A 26,640-nucleotide genomic window follows, 5' to 3' on the forward strand; every position below is an offset into this window, starting at 1 on the left:
CCGATTTACACTTGACTTTATTTATATGTAATAAATAAGTTCATATTTCACCAGAAAATGGTTAAAATGAGGGAAAAATTGTGTTTCTCTAAAGATTCTATTTTCCCCCTCGGCGAAGCCACGCCCCCTTCTATGACGAGATGCCGTCTGTATCTATCGGTTCAATATCGGATATTTGGAGCTGATACCCAACAGCGTCATTTTCCCATATCAGCTCCGGTATCTGATGTCAATATCGGATCGGTGCATCCCTAAAAGGAGCAAGAATCCCTCCACTCACATCTACCTTTAAGTTTGGCATGTTTCTAATAAGGGTTAGAATTGGGAACAAAGACAAACTGAGACAGAGCACAGCTTGTTTGGGAAGCTACATTATAGCATAAATGAAATCTGTATGATGATTTTAGCTCAGTTTCAAGGCTGCAAGGTGGATCTCAGTCAAATCCACATTACAATTTAAATCAAACTACAAGGGCTGCAATTATTTATGTTCTACAATGGCCTCTGCTGACAACAAACTCTTCTTTTCACAAGTATACGATGTGTTTTCACCTCTACAAACTTGACTTGCAATACAGAAAAATTGCACCAAGATATGTTACTCCTAAGCACGTTAGCATCGTTTCTCCCCGAGCGCCTTCTGCTTTGAGCGTTTGGCCCGTGAATCCCTCGCTCCCCCGTGCAGTGTGAAGTGTTTAGACTGAGCGGTCACTGAGCAGCAGACAGTAGCAGCCCTCCCATTCTTGTGGCAGTGGGCAGGGTCCCAGTAGTGCCTTCCCCCGCCTGCACCCCCCCCCCCCCCCCCCCCTCCTCCCCGGGCCCGTGTCCATATTAGGGCAAAACTCAAACGGCCCCGCACCCCCCTCAACGCCCCGCTGTCACATCCACTCCAGCGACGGCCGCCCCGGGGACATGCAGCTCTCCTAACCCAGTTTGAAGGCCTGTTTTTCCCGGCCAGTCAAAACAGCGCTGTGTTAAATATGGATGCACAAAGCCAAGGCTAATGTTATTGTTTTTTATATATGGCACAGTGAGGCGGTTATAATTGGACTATCGGTTAAAGAGTCTGTATATGCTATGCTATATTCTGGCATTGTAAACCTCTTCAAAGACTTTCTGTTTGTAGAACTTAAATGCCCTATACCTGATTTTTTTTATGTTGAATGAAAGAGGTAGCAAAAGTTTAAACTGTTTAAGCTGTAGTTAAACTCATTCCCAGCGTTCCAAACGTATTTCTAACAATTCTTTAAAGGGATGAGTTTATCGGCACATTTCACAACTTTCAGGGTCACTTTTCAGGGTCTCGGTCACAGAAACACTTGCAAAACATGGACAACTTATCCCGATGTACTGAACAAGTAGTAGTACATAAAAAGTTGGATAGAGAGCCTTTAACCTTATGTATGTGTGTAAGACAAAAACAAGCTAAATCGGTGCTAAATATCACAGGGAAGACAATGGACAAGAACTTGATCAGAACAACTGCAGCTCAAAGATGATTTTGCCGAATGTGCGTCTGTGTTGGGGGGTCACAGGCCAGATTAAACCACAATGAGCTTTACTACTTTGTAAGCGGATGTTCTACAAATTACACCAAGTCAACATTTTGATGATTAGCTGACACTGCGTTTTATGAGGCGATCAAAAGACTTCGAAATGAGGGACCGCCGGCCCATATTCACTTGGATTTAGTCGGGGAAAGTTGTGTTTTTAAAATGGTGAGAGCCACAACTGGTATCGGTTTAGTATCGGATATTTGGAGCCGAGACCAAATGACGTACCGTAAATTCTCTAATACTGACCTGTCTGACAGAGGCCGGGTTCGAGGCTGGCGGAGGCAAATTAAAGCCGGTCTCTAAAACAGGCCGGGGCTTTTATTAGAAACTATAGCAGTAGAAATATTCCCCATGTTAGGAATTTGTCTCATACTGGTGTAAATGAAAACTCACGTACAGGAAGTAACAAATGGGAACCCGGGCCGAGGGGGACGCTGCGGAGGAGCTGATCCGAGCGTAACTTTGACACAGATTTAGCCACTTTTCAAACCTCCTGTGATGATATTTGGAAACAGGGGGAGAGTTGTGTGACCCTCCAGGGTTTTAATAAAGTCTCCATCGCGTCTTCAAAGCACGTCCAGCTGCTCCGTGTGCAGGTCAGTCCCACGCCTCAAAATAACTCCTCCCATCAGCGCGAGCGTCTCGTCTTCTCTCGGGTCAGTCTCATGATCGATCACAAACACAAACGCTCCGTCTAAACTCGCCTTTTACACAAGAAAATAACAAATAATCCGGTCCGGTAAAAACGAAACAGCAACCTGCAGGGACATTGATGTCAAAGCTCCGCTAACAGCAACGAAACACTTCCTGTTGTCCCGACAAAATAAAAGACGTCAATGTTCCAGCCGCTGGGAGAGGGTTTGAAATGTTAATTAATAAATGAACCTAATATTTTAGGTGCAAATGGACACAAATCTCATTTTTCTTCATTTTCCTGGTCGTCCGTTTTGCTCAAATAGAAATAAAGGCCTGTCTCTAATTGTGGCCTGGTTCCAATAAAGGCCTGGTCCTAGATGCCCTTGAGTAAATAAAGGCCTGGGCCTGTATTAGAGCATTCACGGTATTTTGTTTATTATTAGCTCTGATAACTGATACCAATATCTGATCGATGAATTCCTAAAAAGGGCTTTACAAATAAGAATCCCTTCACCCACATCTGCCTTGAGTATTTTGTGTGGCCCATTATCACATCAGCAGTTTGGTTTCTAATGACACGAACAGAACAACTGTAGAAAAGGTATCTGGACTTTTAAAAACACGAAGGTTGGTGGATTACAAAGTTTTGAAGAGCGGAATAGGGAGACAAATAAGCTGTAGTATAAAACTTCAGACATTATTTTGATGAGGACACGTATGCATGGCTCATAGATGATTTTACATAATGTGTGTCCGTATTGGGTGATCACAGGCCGCATTCGATTACTTTGAGCTTTGCTGATTAGCTGAAACTCATGGTAATAATACTGACTATTTCCTTTTCTTGGTTTCAAATCTTTGGCTGCATTTTTATTATTGAGCTGGCGCTGTAATTAAAACGCACTGGGAGGTGGTTGATGCGATCAAACCACATACCAATGACACTTATGTTCCGCCACTATATCCTATAATTATATCTAATGTTTTTTACGTCAGCAGTGCAAGCGAAGCAGAAAATAACCTGGGAAGTTTCGGAGGTTGCTTAGCTCAGATGACAGATGTCAAAGCTCATTAAAGTCAAGTCTCATTGATGCCATTTTCGACTCCCTCGGGGCGTATGCCGCTCGCCGAGATTGGAGTTTTTTTCTTTCAAAGTGACAGCTCTGCGCTACCAGATTTGACTCGCTAAGCTTTACTGTCAGCACCAAATTTTCTCATGCAATTTGCCTGCCAGAAACATACCGTGTTGGTTAGCCAAAATGTCTAAGCAATTGGCTGCAAGTTCCTCTCCTCCTGCTGGGTTTGCCACGCTGCGCTTGTAAGGATTATTTCATTCATGGACAGTTCGCTTTTCCTCCAGAAGAACTTAACATACTTGTCTCTTTGATCACATTCCCAGCTACTGCAGAAATTAGTAGTTTGTGAAGGCTCAATTAAGTTCATGTAGTGAATTATTTTCTTACTTTTCAGTGAGATAAAAAGTATTTGACAGATATAATTAGCTAGAAGGCTTGGTTCTTCCACGGTGTCAGGTGCTGTGAAGGGCAGGGACCTCTCTTTGTTTGCATTTATACGAAATAGGAACAGGAAATCCACACATGTTGAGCTTTATGGTCATGTGATTTGTCAGGGATTACTAATGAATGAATTAAAGCAGTACTAAGTAACGTGTTTACCTTAATAAATCCTCTCTGTAGTCCCTGTGGGGGTGATACAAGTGTTTATGGGATGATTGGAGGGTCCTTCATCTCCACCTGGTGTCTCTGACCAGAAAACCATGTTTGCAACTTGACTGTCACCGGTCCGGAGTCACCAATACACACTAATGGAATCACGAAGAAGAAGCTACCATGCTAACGGGCAAAGCTAACTGCGGGCTAACGTCACTTTAAACAGTATTTACAGCAAAGTTTGAGTGGAAAAAAATATTTCCAGTAACCCTCTCTCCCTTCACCTTTCCTGTCGGCGTAGTATTTACTCTCCAAGACAATTAATAAGTTAAAAAATCTTAACTTGCTCCTACACCTGCAGTTGCGCTTATGGCCTCTAGGGGGAAGAGTTACTTAGTACTGCTTTAAAGGTATACAGGAGGATTTTCCCGAATTTTAGGAAAGAACCGCCCTCTCCACTTTAAAAAAAAAAAAAAATGCGCATGCGCAACGCTCTCCCTGCCTCCGAGGAGGAAGAATCTCCCAAAAACACTCTGGTCTTGTTTCTCTCTTCTGAAGCCTTTCTCTTCTTCTCAGACACTTCGAAGACACTTTTTCTCTTGCCCCTCTGCCATTTTCAAACGACTCGCTGCGTTCTGTGAGCCGCAATGATTATGAGTGTGATAAATAACACCACTGCTTTCTGACTAAAGTGACTTTATTTTGTTATTTACTTTGAACCTCGTTAGATCACCTGCAAAAGGTTAAAGCAACGTTACCCATGTTTTTCCTATTTTCAAAGTGTCCAGGGGCGTCTCCAGCTCGTCTCCATGAAGATGTTAAAGCCGCGTAGAATTGTACCCAATAAATAAATTGAAATACAAGCATTAATTTTATAACAAATATTTTCATCATTGAAAAATACCTCATAAATGTACAAACAAACATTTATGAGGCTCCCCTCTCGTAAGATATGACTGTAAACTTTACCGGGAGCGGGTGCGTCTCCAGCTCGTCTCCATGGAGATGTGAAGAAAGACGGTAGAGTTTGAGATTTAAACAGGTTAGGTCCATTCTTTGATTACCCACTGCAGTAATAGCATTTTCTGTGTTGAGCTGGTCACTAGGAGCATGTTTTGTTTTGCACAATGGAAACAGACGGCTTGTCGAGTTGCACTACTTCTCGTTGCTGCGCATGTGCAGAACTATCGAGTCTTTTTACATTCAGCCATCGAGTTCCGCTTTTTCAGCAAATAACATGATTTCATACATTTTACTGTCGAATTAGGCAGTTTATTCTACATGTAGTTAGTAAATGACGTAGCTGCTAAAACGATTTGCCTTTAAAAATCTGTCTGTTGAAAATATAGGCTTTAAAAACAAAAAAAAAAGTACAAGTTTTGTCAATAATCAGAAAGCGTGACCGTTTAAATGTCATAAAAGTTGCTGAGGAAAGAGTCGTCTGCTCTTTAGTTACGTTATATTATGCAAGACAAAGTTTACCAGCTGTTAATAACTCGTTTTTAATGAGAGACAAAGACATGAGCACATGCGCGTCGATACTGTCAGTGCAGCTCGACAAAGAAGTGCATCTCGACGTTACACCGGCAACAGTATAGTTCAAAATGTTACGCAGTGTACCTTTAACTAAAGGCGGTCAAATATGGGGTTTAACTAGGTCCTCATCCAGATCCATTCTTTGATTGCCCACCACAAAAATGGCACTTTCTGTTGATTTAAGCGCACATTTCTGACACAAATATGGCTTTGTCAGAAAAGTGATGACATTGGATTCCTTCTACCACCTTTTGAGATGGACGGAAATTACAATGCAGTTTAGGCCGACGGTGGCAATAGATATTTCCTCTACTAAACGAAAACAAATGGGTTAATTGAGCTTTAAAAGTTAGACTTGTGGTAGATCAGTTTCTATCACAGATGAAATGCCAGAATACTTTTTCCCCTTATACCTATATCAGTAAACAGCCCTTCCCTGCATCTGTTTTTGACCAGATCACTTCAGAATATCAACTCTAGCGCTTGAACGTGTTTTGGATTTTAAAGCGTGGCGAGCTACAGATGAATGCTCAGTTTTTGAAGCAGATTCCTCAAATGACCGTGCAGGTTTTGCTCGTTTTGAGGCCGCAGAGTGCTTATAGTACAGTATAATCCTTTCCAGGCCTGGATTTTGTAACTCTGCGGCGTCAATGCCCTAAATACTCCTGTACTCAAACAAGCAGTGTGTCACAAGTATTTGACTGCTCGCTATATGTAAACAAATTCACTGTGATATTAATGGCAGTTGGCGTGTCAGTTGCAAACAGGAAGTTGAGCTGTTTTCGCTGCACTCGTTCGAAAACAAAAAGGAACCACTCTCAGTTCCCACGTTTGAGTTTTTTGATCTGCGCAAACTAGATTTCGTGTGAACGTTTCAGGTGCGATTTCAGACATTTTTCTGTTTCAACTAAAGATATTTTTGTTTTTCCTGAAAATCCCCACAACGCAATCATATTTTCATATTTCGAATGAAGCCAATTTGCCTCCGCGGTGCAGCTCAGGCGTGCAATGCTAATAAGGTCAGATATTCTTGGGGAATTTGTTATCAGACGTACTGTATAATTGAATCTCGATGATGCGTACTTTGTCCCCTTCCCCCCCCCGGTGTGTAAACTCCAAACCCGCTGCTCACTGGACTGTTATGAACGCATTCAGCTGTTGCTATGCAGAGGAAGATGCTCCAGACATTTCTCCATCCTTCCAGTCCATTGAGCCTCCTCTGATGCTTAACCCTTGTGTGAACCGCGAGAACGCTCTGTTTCACCATTCCTTGTTTTTCGGTGCACATTTAGACACGTTCACGGGCTTTTACAAGTCAAGTGACCACGAGGGAGGGATGTCCAACTGTCCAACTTTTGTTATTGAGTACAGCTGTGGACGATCACAAATATCTTAATGCTCAGACTTTGAGGAATAAAATGGAACCTGTACTTTATTGTAATAGTACTTGAGTGGGTTTGCACAGTGTTTCCCCAAATTATTATCACTGTGTTAGCGAAAAGCATAGATACAGACGGCATCTCATCATAGAAGTTTTCACTCTTTTTAGCCATTTTCTGGTGGAATATCAACTTATTTATCACATACAAAGAAAGTCAAGTGTAAATCGGGCCCATATGGATATTTTCTCACAGCAGATTGTTCAGTAGAAGTGAAAAAACGGCAGTTGTAGCTATCGCTAGCTAGCCGTTAGCATTAGCCCGATGCTTACATGTAGCATCATGTTGGCATTCTCCGTTTTTTAATGTATTAATGGGCGGTTGAACCACTTTGCTCCTCCCCATGTCTTTGTATCTTTATTTAGTAGAAAACTAGATTCATAATTCAGCATTTGTTAAAGTCGTTTTTGAATAATTAGAGAAAGTTAGGATTTTTTCCAAATTGTTTTCCCCCTTAACTGTTTTCAAACATGTCTGTATCTATTTTCTAAATCACAAAAAGCCACAATATATTGCAAAGTTGATCTGACCTGAGATTAAGCCTGGTAACTTGCTTTGTTTTTCCTAATTTTGCTCAGTTTCTATCCTTTATTTTGTTTGATACTCTGTGAAGAAAAAAACAAAAGTTCCCAATTATTTTATTTCATGGGACTGGATGGATAAGAAAATTCCTCATAGTTTGACTGTTTTGTGAGATAAATGTTGAAGCACATACAAAAATCTATGAAAAATTTAGCGTGCTGATGCTGATTTGATTCATCAAAGTTCTTTAGCTGAGGTTTTAAATTTTTTTTAAAAGTGCTTCTACAATGGAACAATCGAATGATTATACGCGTAATTGAACACATTCATCATCAGTCGCCAAACTTGATTTCAGCCAGAACGACGTTTACTTCCTTTTAACTGAACAAACAAAGAAGCAGCATATTTTAAAGCCACACTGAGTAACATTCCTTCAAGGAAGAAGAATGAAATGCAAATATTTTATTTTATTAAAAACCTTTTTGTTTGTTCATGTAATGAATGAACAAACAAACCCAAGACCTGGCTGTAAATGTACAGGGAGCGGGGACGTCTCGGCTCGTTTCCATGGAGATGACGGCTAAAGGCGGCACGGTAGCACAGTGGTTAGTGCTCTCGCTTCACAGGTTAAAGCTCCGGGTTCGATTCCCACCTGCACGGGGCCTTTCTGTGGAGTTTGCATGTTCTCCCTGTGTCTACCACTAAAAACATGCACAATAGGCCAGGATGAATGATGTGAGTGAATGTATGGTGTTGATCAGAGGGTCCGTTGGCGCAGACGTGTGCGCGAAAGTGCTTCTGTCAGTCTCCCCCAGGGGAAACTGAAGCTACAAACGTAGTTTAACCACCGAGTATGGAGTGAATGTACAATTGTCTCATGTAAAGTGCTTTGTGACAATGTCTGTGAAAGGCGCTATATAAATAAAGATCTTCTTCTTCTTCTAAAGGCAGCCAAGTGTGAGGTTGAAAAGGTTCTGTCCTCATCCAAATCCATTATTTGTACACAGCAAAAATAGTATTTTCTGTGTGGAGCTCGTCATTAGGACTCGGAGCATGTTTTGGATTGCCGGCGACTGTATAATATTACGTAGTGCGTCTTTGACCTCTTGAAGGGACTATACGTTTAAAAATGTTAAAACTAAGTATTTTCCTCCCCCTACATGTTCCAACCATGTCCTAATGTGTAGAATGAGCTCAGACCGATTCACCACAACTGCCTCGAAAATCCTGCACTGTCACTCAGGAAGGTGTTAATTCGGGTCTGAAGTCCCGTCATGCACGAGCTTAATATAGAAGCTGCAGTTACACATAAGACCTGAGGTGGCAGTAGTGAGTAAAAAATTACCAACTTGCGTCTAGTCTCTTTAACACCCGCCTTAACTGAGTGCATTTTCTTCAGCTTTACCCAATTCCTATAGGCCAGTGCAACGTCTTATTTGAAAGCTAGGATCTCACTTTTTTATCGCTTTTTATGTCATGTTTTTGTCTCTTTTTTTGTTGCATTTTCATCCTTGTTTTCTTCAAGAAGCTTTTAGATTTGTGTAAAGCCAAACTGTGTTCTGTTAAGGTTGGGGTTTAGAGGTTAAGTTTCAAGAATATGTAATATTTTTGCTGCTTCTATGCCCAATCCGGACCCCGTAATGAAAACGTACCCGAGTGTCGTCTGCGGTCGTTCTACCATGATGTTAATAATTGTGCGCCTTATTATATAAATAAACCCTGCGATATGATCCCCTTGTGACAAACCTCCAGATGTGTGCATTGCTGTGGTCTCATGTGGGACGTCTTCCTCTTGCTCCCCTGTGCGTGACCCCGAGCCACGTTGGGACGTCGCTATCTCCACACTGAGGGAGACGATGCTCAGTCATGTAAATAATTGATTTGCAGGTTCAATCCTAGATGTCTGCGGACGGAGACGGCAGTCACGCGATCAACACTGCGGCTTTGGGTTTGCGTTTGGAGAAATGGAAGTGCCACATAAGCTCAAAAGTGCTGCGTGTTTGGACTTACTCTGCAGAAACCGAACAAATGTGGATACGAGCGCGTCGGTTTGCCGTTGTTGTCGTAGACGTTTGTCCGACCAGTAACCGCTGCCTCGGGGTAATCTGTCAGGAGCAATGGGACCCATCTGAATGTGCAGCAAAGCATGTGCTGAAGCTAAAGAGGCCCTTACCCTGAAACAACACCGCTGATTTGAGAGGCTGATAACAATGTTCTCTGTTCTGCTCCGTTTAGTGAAGTTCTTTTGTAGCACTGTGTAAACTCTGGAAACACACCAGTGGTTCGGGCTCATGACGGTCCATTTAAACTTACATGTGCTGATTGAACTGTAGAAAATGGTGATGGCTTTAGGATGTCTTCTAACTCAATGATTTAACCTGAACTTGGGGTTTCTCCTGCTGGAACTAAGGAGACAAGCCATTCCTCATTCGAAAGCTAAGAACCTCTGAGCTTTAACTACTGCAGGCCTGTAATGGGAGTAACTGGAACTTGATTTGGGGCCATTGCGGGCATTGTGGGCGTAGTAGAGTCCCTTAAAGAGGGGGTATTGTGCTTTTTTCAATCACATAGCACCAGTCTATATCACACTACAATGATGACAAAACCTTCTGTCGGTCTGTAAATGCAGTAAATTAGAATAACTGCCTTGCATAAAATGTCTCTCTCAAAATGGCTGTAGTGAATGTCTTGAAATAGGCCTCTGTCTCTTTAAGAACCTCTGAGCCTTTAGACACGCCCCCTCCACACGCTGTCTGTGGCATCAGTGGGGAGGGGGTTCTGCTGAGGAGCAGTGGTTGGTTACTCGGCTGGTGACGAAAGCTCGGAGGCGTCTCCAGGAGGTGGGGGCGTTCCTAGGAGGACTCAGGCAAACCTATCCCTAAAATGGCCGCCATCAGAGTTTTTACAGATTATTCACAAATACGTGAATGTGCCAAGGCAACACTTCAGGCATGTTTTTAATGAGGGAATGACAGAATAACATGATGTAAAGCTTGAAAAAGTCAATTTTGCATAATGTCCCCCCTTTAAATGTTCAATTCGAAGTGTTCATCAGAATGTGAACGTCACATTATGACCACAAGAGCTAAGAAGAAGCTTTGCCTTAAGAAATCCTTTCCATAGTCCCTCTGGGGGTCATACAAGTGTTAATGGGATGTTTGGGGGGGGGGGGTGTTTCATGTCCCCTGGTGTGTCTGGCCAGAAATCCTTTTGCAACTTCCAATACACACTAATGGAATCACAAAGAAGAAGCTAACAGGCTAACGGGCAAAGCTAACTGCGAGCAAGCACAACTTGTACAGCCAAAAAAGCGTATCTCCATTGTGTAATTGGATGTGCAATATCCCTCTCTCCTTTTGTCTTTTCTGTCAGCGAAGTATTTACTCTCACGGACAATTAATGAGTAAAAACCGCAACATGCTACGACACCTGCAGTGGCGCTTATGGCCTCTGGGGGCACGAGTTATTTAGTACCGCTTTAAGCTTCACGACAACACTTTTAGCTTTTGCATCTGGCAACCCTAAAAGTAGGCTTCATCGTCTTGAGAACCAAAACAAAAAAATATAATAAACTTTAAAAAGTGCAACACAAAAGGAATAATTTGGAGAAGCATTTGAAGATTGTCCAGTTGAAGATTATTCCTTTTGTGTTGTACTGTATCTGCCTGGATGATTGAGGACATTTTTTTGTTTTAAAAAGTACAGTTATCATTAAAAAAATACTGTATTTGAATTGAACATGTTGATCTCATATCCGGGGACACAAACAGGTCATAGCACATTATGAAATATTTACCAAAATCTTACATAACACACAAGGTTTTCCATTTTCTCTTCTCGATCTCTCTCTTGTTACTGGGTTAACTGCGCTTGGGGGGATTCCTCTCCTCAATTCAATCTGAAGTTGTTGGATATGAACAGGTCAAAGGTTAAGGCCTTTCGTTTCTTCCTGCCACAATTTCCTTTTCTGAAATGGACTTTATTCAGAAGTCTTAAAGCTACTGTATCTCTGGATATTGCAAAGACCTTGAGGTTGTAAACATTGTAATAAATATACAATTTAAAATACTGCCGTCGTACTGAATAATTTTCCAATCCACAACTGCTCGGGTTATGGCTTCATCTCCCTCTCTTTTGACATATATTCATCTACTGTGTGCTTTTGTTCGCTGCACTTGAAAAGGCGTTTTCATTCAAAAGCAAAAGTGTGAGCAGGGCTTAGAGGACGCCTTCCTTTTTCGATTGAGTTCCGCTCTGTCATGTTTATGTGCTTCCCCTGGTCCAACGGTCACCTCTGCCCTGGCTTCAGCTATTTGTAAACTAAGATCATTTATAGATAATGGAACAAATATTATAACTGTCCTGCTAACTTGAAGTGTGCTTGTGCTTGCTGTAGTTATGATCAAAAATAATGTGGGGTTCGAGCATTCTGTGGAGAGGCTGGTGTGAAAGGCTTCAGTGTCGGGAACGTCCGGTGAGTCACAGGTTAAAGGTCCCAAAGCTTTCATCACTTTTATCAGAGTGAAATGTGTTCCTCTTGCACAGACTTAAATTCTCTGTCCATCTTGTTTTGTTCTCATTTTGACCCTGTGAAGTGGGTGAATTTAAGAATTTTCGAGGACATGCTTGAGCCTTCATTATGTTGTTTTACCCAACATTTTTTTAACTATAAAAACTACTACTATAACATTAGTGTGGGAAGCTTGGAGCTAGGAGGAGGATTCAGTGTAAACTAAGCAAAATCAAAAGTGAAATGTTGGACTATCAAAGAGTTTGCCGTGGTGTCTCAAAGAAAAAAAGGCAAAAACAAAGAGTTTTAGCGCAAGATTTATTCTGCATAAAAATAATAGATATTTTTTGAGTGACATTCTTCCATTAATCCATCATTGGAACTGCATAATGTTTCCTACTTTATTGATACATCGTGAGAACGTGAGCATAGCAAGTTAAAAATGAATGTAGAAAAAGAAAAAGAATCACATTAGCTTATAAGTAAACATTGTCACATTATTATTTATTATCGCTCGATACAAAAGCAACCGCTGGTGTTTTAATGTCTATGCACTGCAAGAAGTGAATATCGAGCATTGGCTTAAATGTCTTGAATTGAGGAAATGTTTCTTGTTTAAAGCAGTTTTATCTCATTTAGACTTTTTTCCTGACCTGACCAAGTTTACTTTGCTCTTTTGAGGACGTTTGTGACGAGTTCTAAGGTAAATCTCACTTGAAATAAGAAAGTAAAACTGCCAATGAGATAAGACCAATGTTCTTACTCCATTGGCAAAGAAAATTACTTGAAATAAGGACGAAATGTATTGAATCGAATCAGAAACGTCTCAAAACAAGTGAAATAATCTGGGTCAGGAGCCCACCTACACCTTTCATTGTCAAAACATCTCAAATTCGGATTATTATACTCACATTGAGACTTTTATACTAATCTACTTCATTACTTTTTGCAGTGTGGAAGGAAGGAGAAAATGTGACCAGTGTGAACCGCAGAGAGAAATTGTAATCATCAGTAGTTCAACAATAACAAACCTTATGATGCTGAAACTGATAAAAACTTACATTCAGTAAAGTGAATTTCCTCAGATTTCCTCAAAGGGATAGTGCAGTCCCCTCTGGTGGTGCCTCTGGTGCTTCGGTTAGACTGGACAGATATGGTGAAACTTAAGTAAATTGTTGGTAATGAGGCTGACATGGAGATCGCTCAGTTGTTGTAATTTGGTCTTTGACGATTCTTTTTCTTTCACCGACTCTAAAACCAGCCGTGCCGTGTGCTGAGACTAGTGATTTTATACCAGCGCAGTCCAACAATGTACCACATGAAGAGATCTGTGGTTTTGATGAAAACCCTTTTGGGCAGTTAATAGACTAAATAAACTCTAAACAAAGAGTTAGATATTCAGAATGTGAGTAAATCTGTGCCAGTCGACTCCACGTTCAACCCGGTGTCATATAGATAAAGCTTTTCTCTTCATAAAAATCTAGCTTGGGTCAGCGTTTAGCCTAATGCCTCCGTATTCTAATGACTCACCACGGGCCCATATTTTTATTATGTCTATTATTCTGGAGGGCCACTGGAAAATTCCATTTCACAATCGATGTTTCCTGAGAAAACATGTTTGCTTTGGAGGCCGGTGCAGTCATCCCTGTCCGTGCCCCGGCTCCACCTCCCGCTGTGATGGGGAACGCGTTCACTTTATCTGCTCTTACCGTTCGCCCGAGCGCAGAAGACCTGTGGCTCGCTCAGGATGGACCTTGTAATTGACGCCGCTCTGCGATTTAAAACTGTATTTGCTGCCAGCGTTTTTGGGGAGTATCTGGATAATTAAAGTGAGCAGGCAGACTGAGGACATCTGTCAGTCTGGCACATCAACAGAGCTGTTAAAAAATACAGTGTAATTGAGAGACAGACGGATGATGATAGGGCTGCTCGATTATTGAAAAAATAATAATCACGATTATTTTTGTCATAATTGAAATCACGATTATTCAAACGATTATTTTTTTGCCTTTAAAAAAATCCATCAAAAAAATGACAAAAATCCAGCAAAAAAGTGACAAAAATCCAGCAAAAAAAGACAAAAATCCATCCAAAAAATGACAAAAATCCATCAAAAAAGTGACAAAAATCCATCAAAAAAGTGACAAAAATCCATCCAAAAAATGACAAAAATCCAGCAAAAAAGTGACAAAAATCCAGCAAAAAATGACAAAAATCCAGCAAAAAATGACAAAAATCCAGCAAAAAAGTGACAAAAATCCAGCAAAAAAGTAACAAAAATCCAGCAAAAAAGTGACAAAAATCCATCAAAAAAAAAGACAAAAATCCAGCAAAAAATGACAAAAATCCAGCAAAAAAATGACAAAAATCCATCAAAAAATGACAAAAATCCAGCAAAAAAATGACAAAAATCCAGCAAAAAATGACAAAAATCCATCCAAAAAGTGACAAAAATCCCAAAATTATAAATTAGGAAAAAAAAATGTGAAAAAAAAGAAGAAAAAAGAAAATTTTGAAAAAAAATAAAATAAAATAAAATAATTATAATCGATTTTTTGCGATTATGCTAATTTTGTAATCGTTGACTGTTGTAATCGAAATCGTAATCGAATTTCGATTAATTGCACAGCCCTAGATGATGATGACAGATACGGTTAGCTTTTACGTCTTTTTCCCCATAAGGTGCTGTAAGATAAGGTATTCAAAATGAACACTTTAATGTTTTCACCCTTCAAACCAGGGAAAAGGCACAAACACAATAGTTAATGTAAAACTCTTATTTTTATCTGTAGCAAATAGAATTAATTATCACATTAGCCTTGAGGCCCCTCCAGTTGTACAAAGTGTCCATCTGTCCCGGTAGCAAGTCCGTCTGTCCCCACACGTTCCCCGCGGTGTCTGAGTGTCTGAGTGAGGAGGGATGTTGTGTAGAGAGAGGGGAGAGGCCCCACTGGGACACTAGACCTGCTGTGTCCAGGACATTAGGCTGAGTCTGACATGCGAGTGTTGTCAGATTCACTTAAATGCATGGACTAGACTAGACCGGGACTAAACTGGGACAATGCTGGGACTTGACTTGGACTAAACCAGGGAGTAACAGCTTATAGGGGGATTTTTCACCTTTATTTCCTATTTTCATTGACCTTCTATACTGTTCTGTCAGTGAGTGCCATGTGCATCAGTCTGTTTTTGGTTAATGTTACAATACCAACTGGCAAAATAATATGAAAGAGTGCAGGGATCAAGACTCTATACTGTACATCAGGGGTGTCCAAACTTTTTTCATTTGGGGCCGCATATTGAAGTGTACACGGGGTGAAGGGCCGTAGATCAGTAGTTAGTGCCGCAAAATCTTCGACTAGCAGAGGTTTAACTTGCACCCCACACCTCTATTTAAGCTTAAAACCTTCATGCCAGCTCTGTCTCACAATAAAAGGTTAGTTGTTCGGTTAGAATTGTATAGAATTATTACATTTCAAATAAAAAGGTCCATCTCTGGTGATGTGTACCGACACAGCAAGAGGCCGAGGGCTACCATAAATTGGTCTGAGGGTGGCATTTGGCCCCCGGGCTGCACTTTGGACACCCCTGCTGTACATCCATTTTTTGTATTGTGTAGACTTTATTGTTCTCAAAAGTAGGGCTGCAAGGTTTATCGTTATCGAACCGCCATCGAGGTTTTGACCACTGCGATAAGACCAGAGACATCTCAGGTTCAGCTGCAACAAATAAAAGGTCTGAGTTTCCATGAAGCGGATTCTTAAGTGTTTACATAGACCAGGGCTCTTCAATTACTTTTGTCACTGGGCCAGATTTGTCGGAGGTCATTGGCTACTGGGCCGGTCATATTTTTGGGATAAATAAATGATAATTTCATTATCATCAATGCTTGAATAGAATAGAATTGGACCTAAACACAATAGTTGTATTATATTCCAGCATTTTAGGCTTTAGAAACATTGCAATAACATATTAATACAGAATAATAAAGAGCCTAATAATAAAGTAGGACTACTCAGAACTAAACCAGGATTAAACCAGGGCAAAGCATGATCTATCAGGGCTAAGGCAGGACTAAATCACATCTAAACCAGAGCAAAGGCCTGATACAGACTAAGAGAGTTACATGTGAGACCAGCTCATCTCAAACAACATGAGTAACTCCTGCTCAGCCACTGCTCCTCAGCTGAGGGACAAGCGCTGACCAAACCCTGAGTCGCTGTTCTGTCCAGACCTCCAGCTTTATGATCAAAGTGAAAGAAGCTCATTGGAGATGGCGCGCTCATCCACTGTTAACTTCACAAAGAGCATCTCTGCGCTTGTACTTTTCACACAAAGACGAATGAAGTCGGGGGAGAAAGGAAGAAAATGCACCTGTCAGATTCATGATACAGATGTTATTTTGTTAAGTTTGAGCCCAGAGAGCAGGTTTAGCGCTGAGCGGTTAAACACGCGCGCTGCAGGTGCAGGACACTTATCCAAAACTCACGCACCATCAGCTTCATCATCCGCAAACATCATCCTTCAAACATCCACAACTGAACTGGTGTTTCTTACCTGACAGTCGCTGGTCAAGCCCTTTGTAACGATGAAGACGACAGGGAAACATGTGGTCATCTGCCGCGGTGGCGAAGAGCGCTGCTTCTGCGCGGGATAATCCGAACAAAAGTCCAAAAACTCGCTGCACACTGTCCTTGTGCTTCGGTTTAGAAAACCTGTCAGTCCGTCCAACGAGCAGCTCCTGTTCACTCAGTTTACACCGTTTTAAAGAGCCATGTTTTCATTTGAGCCCGCGCTGTAGGAGAGACGCTAGCTAGGCTGCAGGCACACAACTACGCAAAGTAGCGCGATTCCGGCGCGAATGCGCCGCGGAGCGACGCGAACGCGGCCCGGATAGTGCCAAAAAATAGATATACTTATGGAAAATGAGGCGTGGGCCAGATTTAATTGGTTGGCGGGCCGGAGATGGCCCGCGGGCCGCCAATTGAGTAGGCCTGACATAGACGCTACGTGATTCCAGACTTATTTTAGTCACGTGGCTGTCCCTCAGAGGTACTCTGATTGTTGGGGAAAGGTAGAAGCCAAACTCCTCCAGAAGAGGGTGCTGTCCATATAAAACCCAATATTTTTGAAAGTAGATTAGTGTGTATAATGTGGGGCCATTTGAGCAAGATCAGGATAGTACAGAGTCATACAGATGAAGTAGTTGAAGTCAATAATTTCTCATAAGATGAAGATATTTGTATTATTCAGTTTGCATAGGAGTCTATGATCTTGCAGGGATAGTAAATAAATTCCCAATAATAGCAACGAAAGTGAAGTCAAAGCCCATGAGAACAAGGTTCTTTTGTTGTAATGTTCGTAAACCCCTTTCAATTTCAGGTGCATTTGTAGATTTTCCACAAATGAATTTCAAAGTCTCAGGTTTCCTAATCACAGTCCTCTTTTTCTTGCAGAAACCAAGACCAAGCGGATGATCTAAACAGCAGCTCGAGTTTGTCCGTCGCACAAGGTACGTGCCACACTCCGGAGCGTGCCCGGTCTTGTAGTAGTGAGCCTCTGGTGTGGTGAGGGCCGTTTACTACAGGATCAGTCTGCACTTGTGTCAGAGCAGGAAACTTTCCCCCTCGCTCGCTGCTTGTTCTGGCAAATACAACAAAGAGCAGCGGTGCGTGTAGTCGCGGTAGCAGGTAATTGTCAAGCAATTATGAGGAGAAACTATTACAGAAGATTGGATCATTCTGGCTGCATGACATTGAGTTTAATTAAGTTTAAGTTTAAGTTTAATGGTTTTGTATCGCCCAATATCACAACAGAAGTGGCCTCACAGCTGCACCAAACATTAAGGCAATAAAACAGAGCAATAAATATGACAATTTTAAAGTTCAGGTGAATCCAGGCAAATATAACGTCCAATAGGAGGCAGCGATGAGCGGCGTGGGCGTCCCCCGTCCTTAGACTCTCCAGCACGGCAAGGAAAAACTCAAAAACCCGGCAGGACAAAAGAGAAACCTTGGGGAGAACCACAGAAGGAGAGATCCACTCCCATGGACGGACAGGCTATAGAGACCCAGGGCCGAAGGATCCCTCAGCAGACGGGCCAAGATCACAGACCGTCCAGTCCTCAGATTCCAGAATGCAGGTTCCTCCGTTCGATCTAGACAGGCACTCCCGAGGGGGGGGGGACAGGAGACGCCATGTGAATAGTGATAAACAGACTACAGAGTATAGCGCTCAGTGGACCGTACTTCCCACAGCAGTGTTCCTCCTGAGGCAGCTTTACTTCAGGCTGTGGGTCAGAGCTTTACCAAACTGACCTGATTATAAGCTCATTCGAAGAGGTACGTTTTGAGCCTAGTCTTAAATGTAGGGACTGTGTCTGCCTCCTACAGTGATTTTGGAGACTCGAGGAATCACTAGTAGCCCTGAGTTTTGAGAGTGGAGTGTTCTGGTTGGCTGAATTACACTTATGAACCTCCTGAATGACCAGGTTATTCCATCCATAGATTGCTTCTTCACTGATGGCAAGAACTTGTTTTTTTCTTGGAGTCCGGCAGGTGTATGTTGGTCATTTTTGAATGTATATTAAAATTTCAATGACCCTTTGAAGGTTTAAGGCAGTATGATTTTATAAACCTCTGATTATTTAAGGCCTACAAAGTCTTACAGTTTGTTTTTTGACCCTCAGTTAAACAGGAAAGTCCCACTGAGATCCAGACTCTCATTTGCATGGGAGGTTCGTGCTCAAAGAGGACAAGATTTTAAAGCTGAATGATTAGAAAAAGACCGTCCTCCTCCAGGAATCGAATGTCAAAAGTAGAAGTACAGGGAGTCGGGGACTGTCCACCTACTGTCATTATTTTCTGTTGATCGATGCGTCTTTGTGGGCAGAACATTTCCAAGTTCCAAGCCGTTTCTGGATGAGTTGCAGTGAAAGAGGAAGCAGCCAAAGTGTTATTCTAGTGTCATTTCTCTTTCTGTCTGGTGTCTAAACTGAACCAGACGTTTTTATGACAAGGGGAAGTGCCAGAAAGATTCGAGTGGCATGTGACGCCTTTATTTTCTATTCTGAGCGCACAAGCTAAACAGGATTGAAGTCAACTTTCAGCTCAGCGCAGTTTGGACAAAGGGAGTTTTTGATATGTTATGTTTTACTACCAAAACACTCTATTTCTCCATAAAATATTGTCTAATCACAGCAGCGGTGCTCTAGTGTTCTAGTCTATTGGGCTTCTATGAAAAAAGAGTAGTAGTCCTAATGCAGTACATTGAAATACCATCCAGCACCATAGCCTTTGATCATAATTGTTAAAAGCAGCGTCTAAGTCAGTCTACTGTAGTTTAAAGGAACAGGCCACAGTTTTTCCACACTGAGATATGTTCTTACCTGAGCTTAGACGAGTTGATGCGTACCTGTCTGGTCTTTGTGCCCGTGCCCTCAGTCACACACGACGACCAAAGATGTTGTTAGCGTTTGGGCTCTCCCAGCATATTGCTATTAGGGCTGCAACTAGCGATTATTTTGTCATCGATTAAAGCAGTACTAAGTAACGTGTTTACCTTAATAAATCCGTTTCGTAGTCCCTGTGGGGGTGATGCAAGTGTTTATGGGATGATTGGAGGGTCTTTCATCGCCCCCTGGTGTCTCTGGACAGAAAACCAGGTTTGCAACTTGACTGCCACCGGACCGGAGCCGCCAATACACACTAATGGAATCACGAAGAAGAAGCTAACATGCTAACGGGCAAAGCTAACTGCGGGCTAACGTCACTTTAAACAGTATTTACAGCCAAATTTGAGTGAAAAAAAATATTTCCATTGTATAATTGGATGCACAGTAACCCTCTCTTCCTTCACCTTTCCTGTCAGCGTAGTATTTACTCTCCAAGACAATAAATAAGTTAAAAAATCGTAACTTTCTACTACACCTGCAGTTGCGCTCATGGCCTCTAGGGGGAAGAGTTACTTAGTACTGCTTTAATCTATCTAATATTTTTACGATTAATCGATTGGCTGTGAACGGTGCAGGAAAATTGGATTTAAAAAATCACATGACGCTAAAGTGGCGCCGCTCGAGGACGTGTTGATGGAGGAAACTTAAAGTAAATGTTTGTTGGAGGCTCTTGGCGCTAATTCTGCTTCTGATTGGACGAGACACAGACGGATATTTATGAAATTTACAGTATACAAAACACTACAGACCCTCACTATGTAAAACAAAGTAGGTTTTCATCAAAAATACTACATTTTCATGTCAGTTTTGCTCCATTTGAGTTTGTGTGAACCAGAAAACGATTAATCGATGACTAAAAGAGTTGTCAACTATTTCAATAATCGATTAGTCGTTTCAGCCCTAACTGCTATAGCTCCAAATGGGCACAAAGACCAGACAGATACGTATAAACTCGTCTAAGCTCAGGTAAGAACATATCTCAGTGTGTAAAAACTGTTCCTTTTAGATTCTTAGTTATTTACGTATTAAAAGTCAGCAAAAGCATCACTATAACGCAAATGAGTATCTAGTTTAGATCATCTTTGCTTTTGAATGTCCGTATATTGATGTTTGTGAAACTCTAGTGAACGCTCCAGCAGTGTTAATTTTGACAATATATATTATTTTAGTTTTAGTCTTGTCTTTTGACTAAAATGTAATTTAATTTTAGTCGACATTTAGTCTAACAAAACGTTTCAATTTTAGTCTAGTTTAAGTCGACTAAAATTACAAGTAAATTTAGTGGACTTTGCATTGATAATATTGATTATAATCATATTTAATGTTGTTCCTCTGCTTCATGTTTCTGCTCCACATGAACAAAGCTCAGAGCTGATCCTTTGGCAGAAGATTTACATGATCTGAGGCTCTTTCAGACGGTCAATACAAGTTTGGATGATTTTAGTCTCTCCTTTTCATTTTTATTTAGTCTCATTTTAGTCGACTAAAATATCTGGACATTTTAGTCATAGTTTTAGTCTCATGAGAAACTTTTAATTTAGTTTTAGTCCAATTTTAGTCGTCAAAAATATCACTTTGACTAAAATTAAGACTAAATATTTTAGTCGACAAAATTAACACTGCACTCCAGGTTCAAGAGGAGCAATTTCCCCATCCTCATAAATGTTATTGTAATTTTAAGTTTGTTTTACTTCGGTCAAAAGTATGGAAATGTACTTCTTCAACATACCTTTTGTCAAGTCATTGTCTGAAGTTAATGCTTATATTTCCCACCCTTTTTAGCATCTTCCTGTTTTTTGTTAACATGTTTTATAATACATGTATAACTATAAGTCTTAAACAAACTAATGCTCAGAGTTCACGTATTTTGTCATATAGCAATACTTATAATAGTGGCAGTTATGTGTCTACAATACCAAGGAGCTAAAGCTGCAGTTATGTAAAGTTATCCACAAGCTTGAGAATATCTTGTTTCCCCGGGGTGCTGTTGCGTGTCAGACATGTTCTGAAATGCCTGTGGTTCTTGTACGAATTAGTGTCGATGTGTTAATGCTTTTCAAAGTGAAATTACCAAACTAATCACAGTCAGAATGCTCAATGAAATGAGAACATGGCATATTGGATATTTGCCCTGTAATAGTACATACCAAACACAGGAATGCTTTGATAGTAATTTAGAGGAATTCCCTACCTCTCCAACCTACAGTTCTACTAAAACCAGCTCAGCGGCCCCCCCTTGTGGTTAATCCACGCTTCAACCCCTCCTACATTAGCCCGGGCTGCTCTGTTTCTGTGAAGGCCGATGCTGCGAGCGCGAGGAGTGAATGTGGTGGAAATAGTCTCCGGTCTGTGGCTGGAGGCTGCGCATAATGTAGTGTGATGATCATGTGCACACGGAGGAACAGAGCGGCTTTGTGTCCCTTCACACTGGACTCCAGGCAAGAGCGACGCCGCAGAAGAGAGGCTGCTGTGAGGAGGCACGGAGGAAGAGTTTTACTATGTTACACAAGGAAAAAAACCTCTTACCTCCCGCCTTAACCGAGTGCATTATCTCCTGTTGAGCTTCACAGCCTATAGGCTCATTTGAAGGACCTACAAAACTCATCGAAATTTTTCTTCGAGTTGTTGCCGCCTTGATTTCACTTTGACATGTTTTTTGTCCATCGCTTTTTGGTCACATTTTTGCCGTTCTTCAGTGGCTTTTTGTTGCATTTTTATCTCTTGTAGTCCCGTTTTTGTCACTTTTTCGTCACTTTTTCGCCATGTTTTTGTCACTTTTTTATCGCTTTTTTGTCACATTTTCATCGCTTTTTGCCATGTTTTTGTCACTTTTTCATTGTTTTTTCATGTTTTTGTCACTTTTTCATCGCTTTTTCATCACTTTTTCATCACTTTTTTGTCATGTTTTTGTCACTTTTTCATCGCTTTTTTCGTCACATTTTCATCGCTTTTTGCCATGTTTTTGTCACTTTTTCATTGTTTTTTCATCATGTTTTTGTCACTTTTTTCATCATTTTTTCATCGCTTTTTCGTCACTTTTTTGTCATGTTTTTGTCATTTTTTCATCGTTTTTTTGTCACTTTTTCATCATGTTTTTGTCACTTTTTCATCGCTTTTTTCGTCACATTTTCATCGCTTTTTGACATGTTTTTGTCACTTTTTTCATCGCTTTTTTGTCACTTTTTCATTGCTTTTTCATCATGTTTTTGTCACTTTTTTCATCGCTTTTTCATCACTTTTTTATCGCTTTTTCGTCACTTTTTTGTCATGTTTTTGCCACTTTTTCAGCACTTTTTCATTGCTTTTTCATCATGTTTTTGTCACTTTTTTATCGCTTTTTTGTCACTTTTTCAGCACTTTTTTGTCATGTTTTTGTCACTTTTTTGTTTCGTTTCATCCTCGTACTTTGTCACAATTTTGACACCTTTTTGTCGCAAATTTGACACTTTTTACACTAATGTTTTCTTTGGGTAAAGCCAAACTTAAGAGAATGTGCTCGGCTCAGACGGGAGTTGAGAGGTTAAGAGAAGCATTAAGCCATTCATCATATTTCAGTCTCTCCTCCTCTATATGTGTTAAAAAATTAGCGCTGAGGCCTGAAGACCATTTTAAAATCTAAATCCTCGTAATGCTGGTGTTTGAATAACCGTCTTTATCCTCCTGCTGTGTTTGACAATCCTGTGTGTGACCAGTGTGTTCTGACCATCAGGTTTGCTGGAATGGGTAACCTGCTAAAAGTCCTAACACGAGATATAGAGAACTATCCACACTTTTTCCTGGACTTTGAAAGTAAGTTTTAGCCAAGACGGAAAAAAACAAACCAAGATGTCCGCCGCCGCTCCGCACTCCTTCTCTCTCCTCTTCTCTCCTCTCCTCTTCCTCCTCCACAGGTTTATGCCGCTTGGTTGGAGTCTGCTTTTTTTTTCACTTATTCTTTGGGCTGCACTCTGCATCTTTGTTTGTTTTGTTTAACACCGTACCTCTCTTTTTCTCTCTTCCTCTTCCTTCTCTTGCAGAGTCCAAATGGGGAACCTGCTAAAAGTGCTCACTTGCACCGATTTCGATCAGGGGCCAAACTTTTTCCTTGACTTTGAGAGTGAGCACAGCTTTCTGCTTTTTGATCCGGGATGGGATGCGTTCACGTAGCTGTCGTAACTCGGGCTGTTCAAATAAAAAAGTTACAAAATTAAAGCATGTATTGAAAAGAAATGTGTAATCTTTATATTCAAGTTTTGATGCCGTTTGTCACAAAAAAGTGAAACATAAGTTGGGATAAAAAGGGGAAAAAACAACTGGAAAAATTGGGATAAATGTAGGATAAAAAAAAATTTTAAATGGGGAAAATGTTCAATTTTGGGAAGGTTTGGGGGGGGAAAAACATATGGAAAAAAATGAGCAGAAAGTGGGGGAAAAAATGGGGGTGAAATGGACGGGTCAAGTGTTACATTTTGGGTAAATTTGGGGGGGGGGGGGGGGGGGGGAACATGTTGGGAAATTGGGGATGAAATTGAAAAGATTGGGGGAAATTTAGAGAAAAAAAATGTGGGGAAAAAAATGAAAAATTGGGGCGTGGACGTGACAAAAATGGTCAAAAAAGGGTGAATAAGCAAGTGGAATAATTGGGTTTAATGTGGAAAAAATATGGGGAAGAAATGAAGAAAAAATTGGAAAAATGTACAATTTTGGGAAAGTTTTGGGGGGGAAACACATCGAAAAAATTGGGGTGTAAAATGTAGAATTTTGGATACATTTTGGGAAAAAAACATGTAGGGAAATTGGGGATGAAATTGGAAAGATTGGGGGAAATTTAGAGGAAAAAAATATGAAAAAGGAAGTGACAAAAAAGGGTGAAAAAACAATTGGGTTTAATGTGGAAAAAATATGGGGAAGAAATGAAAAAAAAGATTGGAAAAATGTACAATTTTGGGGGGAAAACACATGGAGAAAATGGAGGACAAAGTGGAAAATTTTGGGGGGGAAATGGGTGGGGTAAAATGTTGAATTATGGGGTAAAATGTAGAGAAATTGGGGATAAAAGGGGAAAGATTGGGGGAAATTTAGGGGAAAAATTAGGGGAAAAAATGACAAATGGTAAAAAAAATTGGGGGGAAAATAACAAAAAACTTTCCTTTTGTAGTTAAAGGAAGTTTTTTGGTTGTTTTGCCTCAAACAAATGATACAAATGCAAAGGAAATGAAGTGGAAGGAAAAGGAAAAGGAATAAATTAACATTAATAATCTGGTCCATGGTTCTATATGACAAATTATTTAGCATCGGTATCGAGAAAAGTATCGAAAACAGACTTGTTAAAATGCCCAGCCCTAGTCATAACTTTTCTAAAGAGGTCGTAGTGTGAAAAGGGGTAAATGTTTGCGTGCAAATATTCACATTACAGATGTTCAGTTTTGGGTTATAATCAATGTTGGGCTTATTGACATTGAAGAAAAAATGCCTCAAAGTATAAAGTCCCATCTGTTAGCAGCACAAATTGATTAAGGCTGGATAAAGTTGAAAAGACGGTGATTTATTTACCGCTGACTCTCGAACGCATCCCGTTTCTCTGTATCTTCTGTTGTTTGGCGTTGGTCAAGGGTTCAGCTCATTCAGCCGTGATTCTTCTCCAGTGAATCGCTAACGGCCGTTTTATAACCGGTGATTGATTATTTTATTGTGCAACACCAGGCCGATTTAGAAATGAAGCTGACCCTTGACCTTTGCCTCCTGCATGACCTTTCTATTTGTTTGAAGCACTTTAAATTGATGTGTGTGTGTTTTTAAGTAATGTAACATAAAGCTCGGGATTGTGTCTTCAAAACCGCTGACATTTCCGGGATTATCGCCGCATTCCATGACAATAATGAGCCAATGGAGGGAGAAATAGTGGAGTTCCCAAATCTAAAAGCATCAAAAACAACAAAAACGAAACAAAAAGTGATGGAAAATCAACAAAATGGGTACAAAACAGTGACGAAAATGAGACGAAAGTGTCACAAAAACAAGACAAAAATGTCCCGAAAACGAGACAAAAGTCATGAAAATGATACAAATTGAGGAAAGCCAACATAAAAAGCCCCACAGTAGTGACGAAAACAAAACAAAAAACTGACCAAAAATGACAAGTCACATAAACGAGACAAAAAGTCACGAAAAAAGAGAAAAAGTGACAAAAACCAACATAAAAAGGCTCAAAAGAGTGACAAAGTGACAAAAGAGTGACGAAAACGAGACAAAAAAGTCACAAAAATTCACGAAAAAGACAAAAAAGTAATGAAAACAACAACCAAAAATGACAGTCACATAAACGAGTCACGAAAAAAGAGAAAAAGTGACAAAAACCAACATAAAAAGGCTCAAAAGAGTGACAAAGTGACAAAAGAGTGACGAAAACGAGACAAAAAAGTCACAAAAATTCACGAAAAAGACAAAAAAGTAATGAAAACAACAACCAAAAATGACAGTCACATAAACGAGTCACGAAAAAAGAGAAAAAGTGACAAAAACCAACATAAAAAGCCTCAAAAGAGTGACAATGTGACAAAAAAAGTCATGTAAACGAGACAAAAAAGTCACAAAAATTCACGAAAAAGACACAAGAAAGTGATGAAAACATAACAAAAAAATGACAAATGAGACAAAAGTCACGAAAATGATACAAAGTAAAAAAAACATAAAAAGCCCCACAAGAGTGACGAAAACGAGACAAAAAAAGTCCCAAAAATTCACGAAAGACAAAAAAAAGTAATGAAAACATAACAAAAAAATGACAAAAAGTCACATAAACGAGACAAAAAAGTCACGAAAAAAAGAGAAAAAGTGACAAAAACCAACATAAAAAGGCTCAAAAGAGTGACAAAGTGACAAAAGAGTGACGAAAACGAGACAAAAAAGTCACAAAAGTTCATGAAAAAGACAAAAAAGTAATGAAAACAAAACAAAAAACTGAAAAGTCACCAAACAACAAAAAAGTCACCAAACAAGACGAGTCACAAAAATTCACGAAAGACACAAGAAAGTAATGAAAACGAGACAAAAAAGTCACGAAAACGAGACAAAAAATTCACTAAAATTCATGAAAAAGACAAAGTAATGAAAACAAGAACCAAAAATGACAAAAATCAACAAACGAGACAAAAAGCCTCAAAAGAGTGACGAAAACGAGACAAAAAAGTCACCAAACAAGACGAGTCACAAAAATTCACGAAAAAGACACAAAGTAATGAAAACAAAACAAAAGTCACGTAAACGAGACAAAAAAGTCACGAAAATGAGACAAAAGTCATGAAAATGATACAAAGTGAGGAAAACCAACATAAAAAGC

General features: G+C 40.3%; 1 protein-coding gene across 2 annotated transcripts in view; it reads left to right on the forward strand.

The window, feature by feature from the left end:
- fam49a (family with sequence similarity 49 member A) overlaps positions 1–26,640 on the forward strand; it is a 54,062-nt gene that overhangs the window by 19,582 nt on the left and 7,840 nt on the right. Inside the window, exons 2-3 of one of the 2 annotated variants that reach the window (XM_079571842.1) lie at positions 17,326–17,381; positions 23,032–23,111. In XM_079571842.1, coding sequence (XP_079427968.1) covers positions 23,042–23,111 — 70 coding nt within the window. In that variant the 5' untranslated portion in view covers positions 17,326–17,381; positions 23,032–23,041. Of the gene's footprint in view, positions 1–17,325; positions 17,382–23,031; positions 23,112–23,338; positions 23,419–26,640 lie in introns of both variants that reach the window. The other variant, XM_079571841.1, reaches the window with a different exon arrangement.

This window comes from Gobius niger (genome assembly GCF_951799975.1).
Source record: "Gobius niger genome assembly, chromosome: 15".
In the NCBI taxonomy this organism is placed as follows: Eukaryota; Metazoa; Chordata; class Actinopteri; order Gobiiformes; family Gobiidae; genus Gobius; species Gobius niger.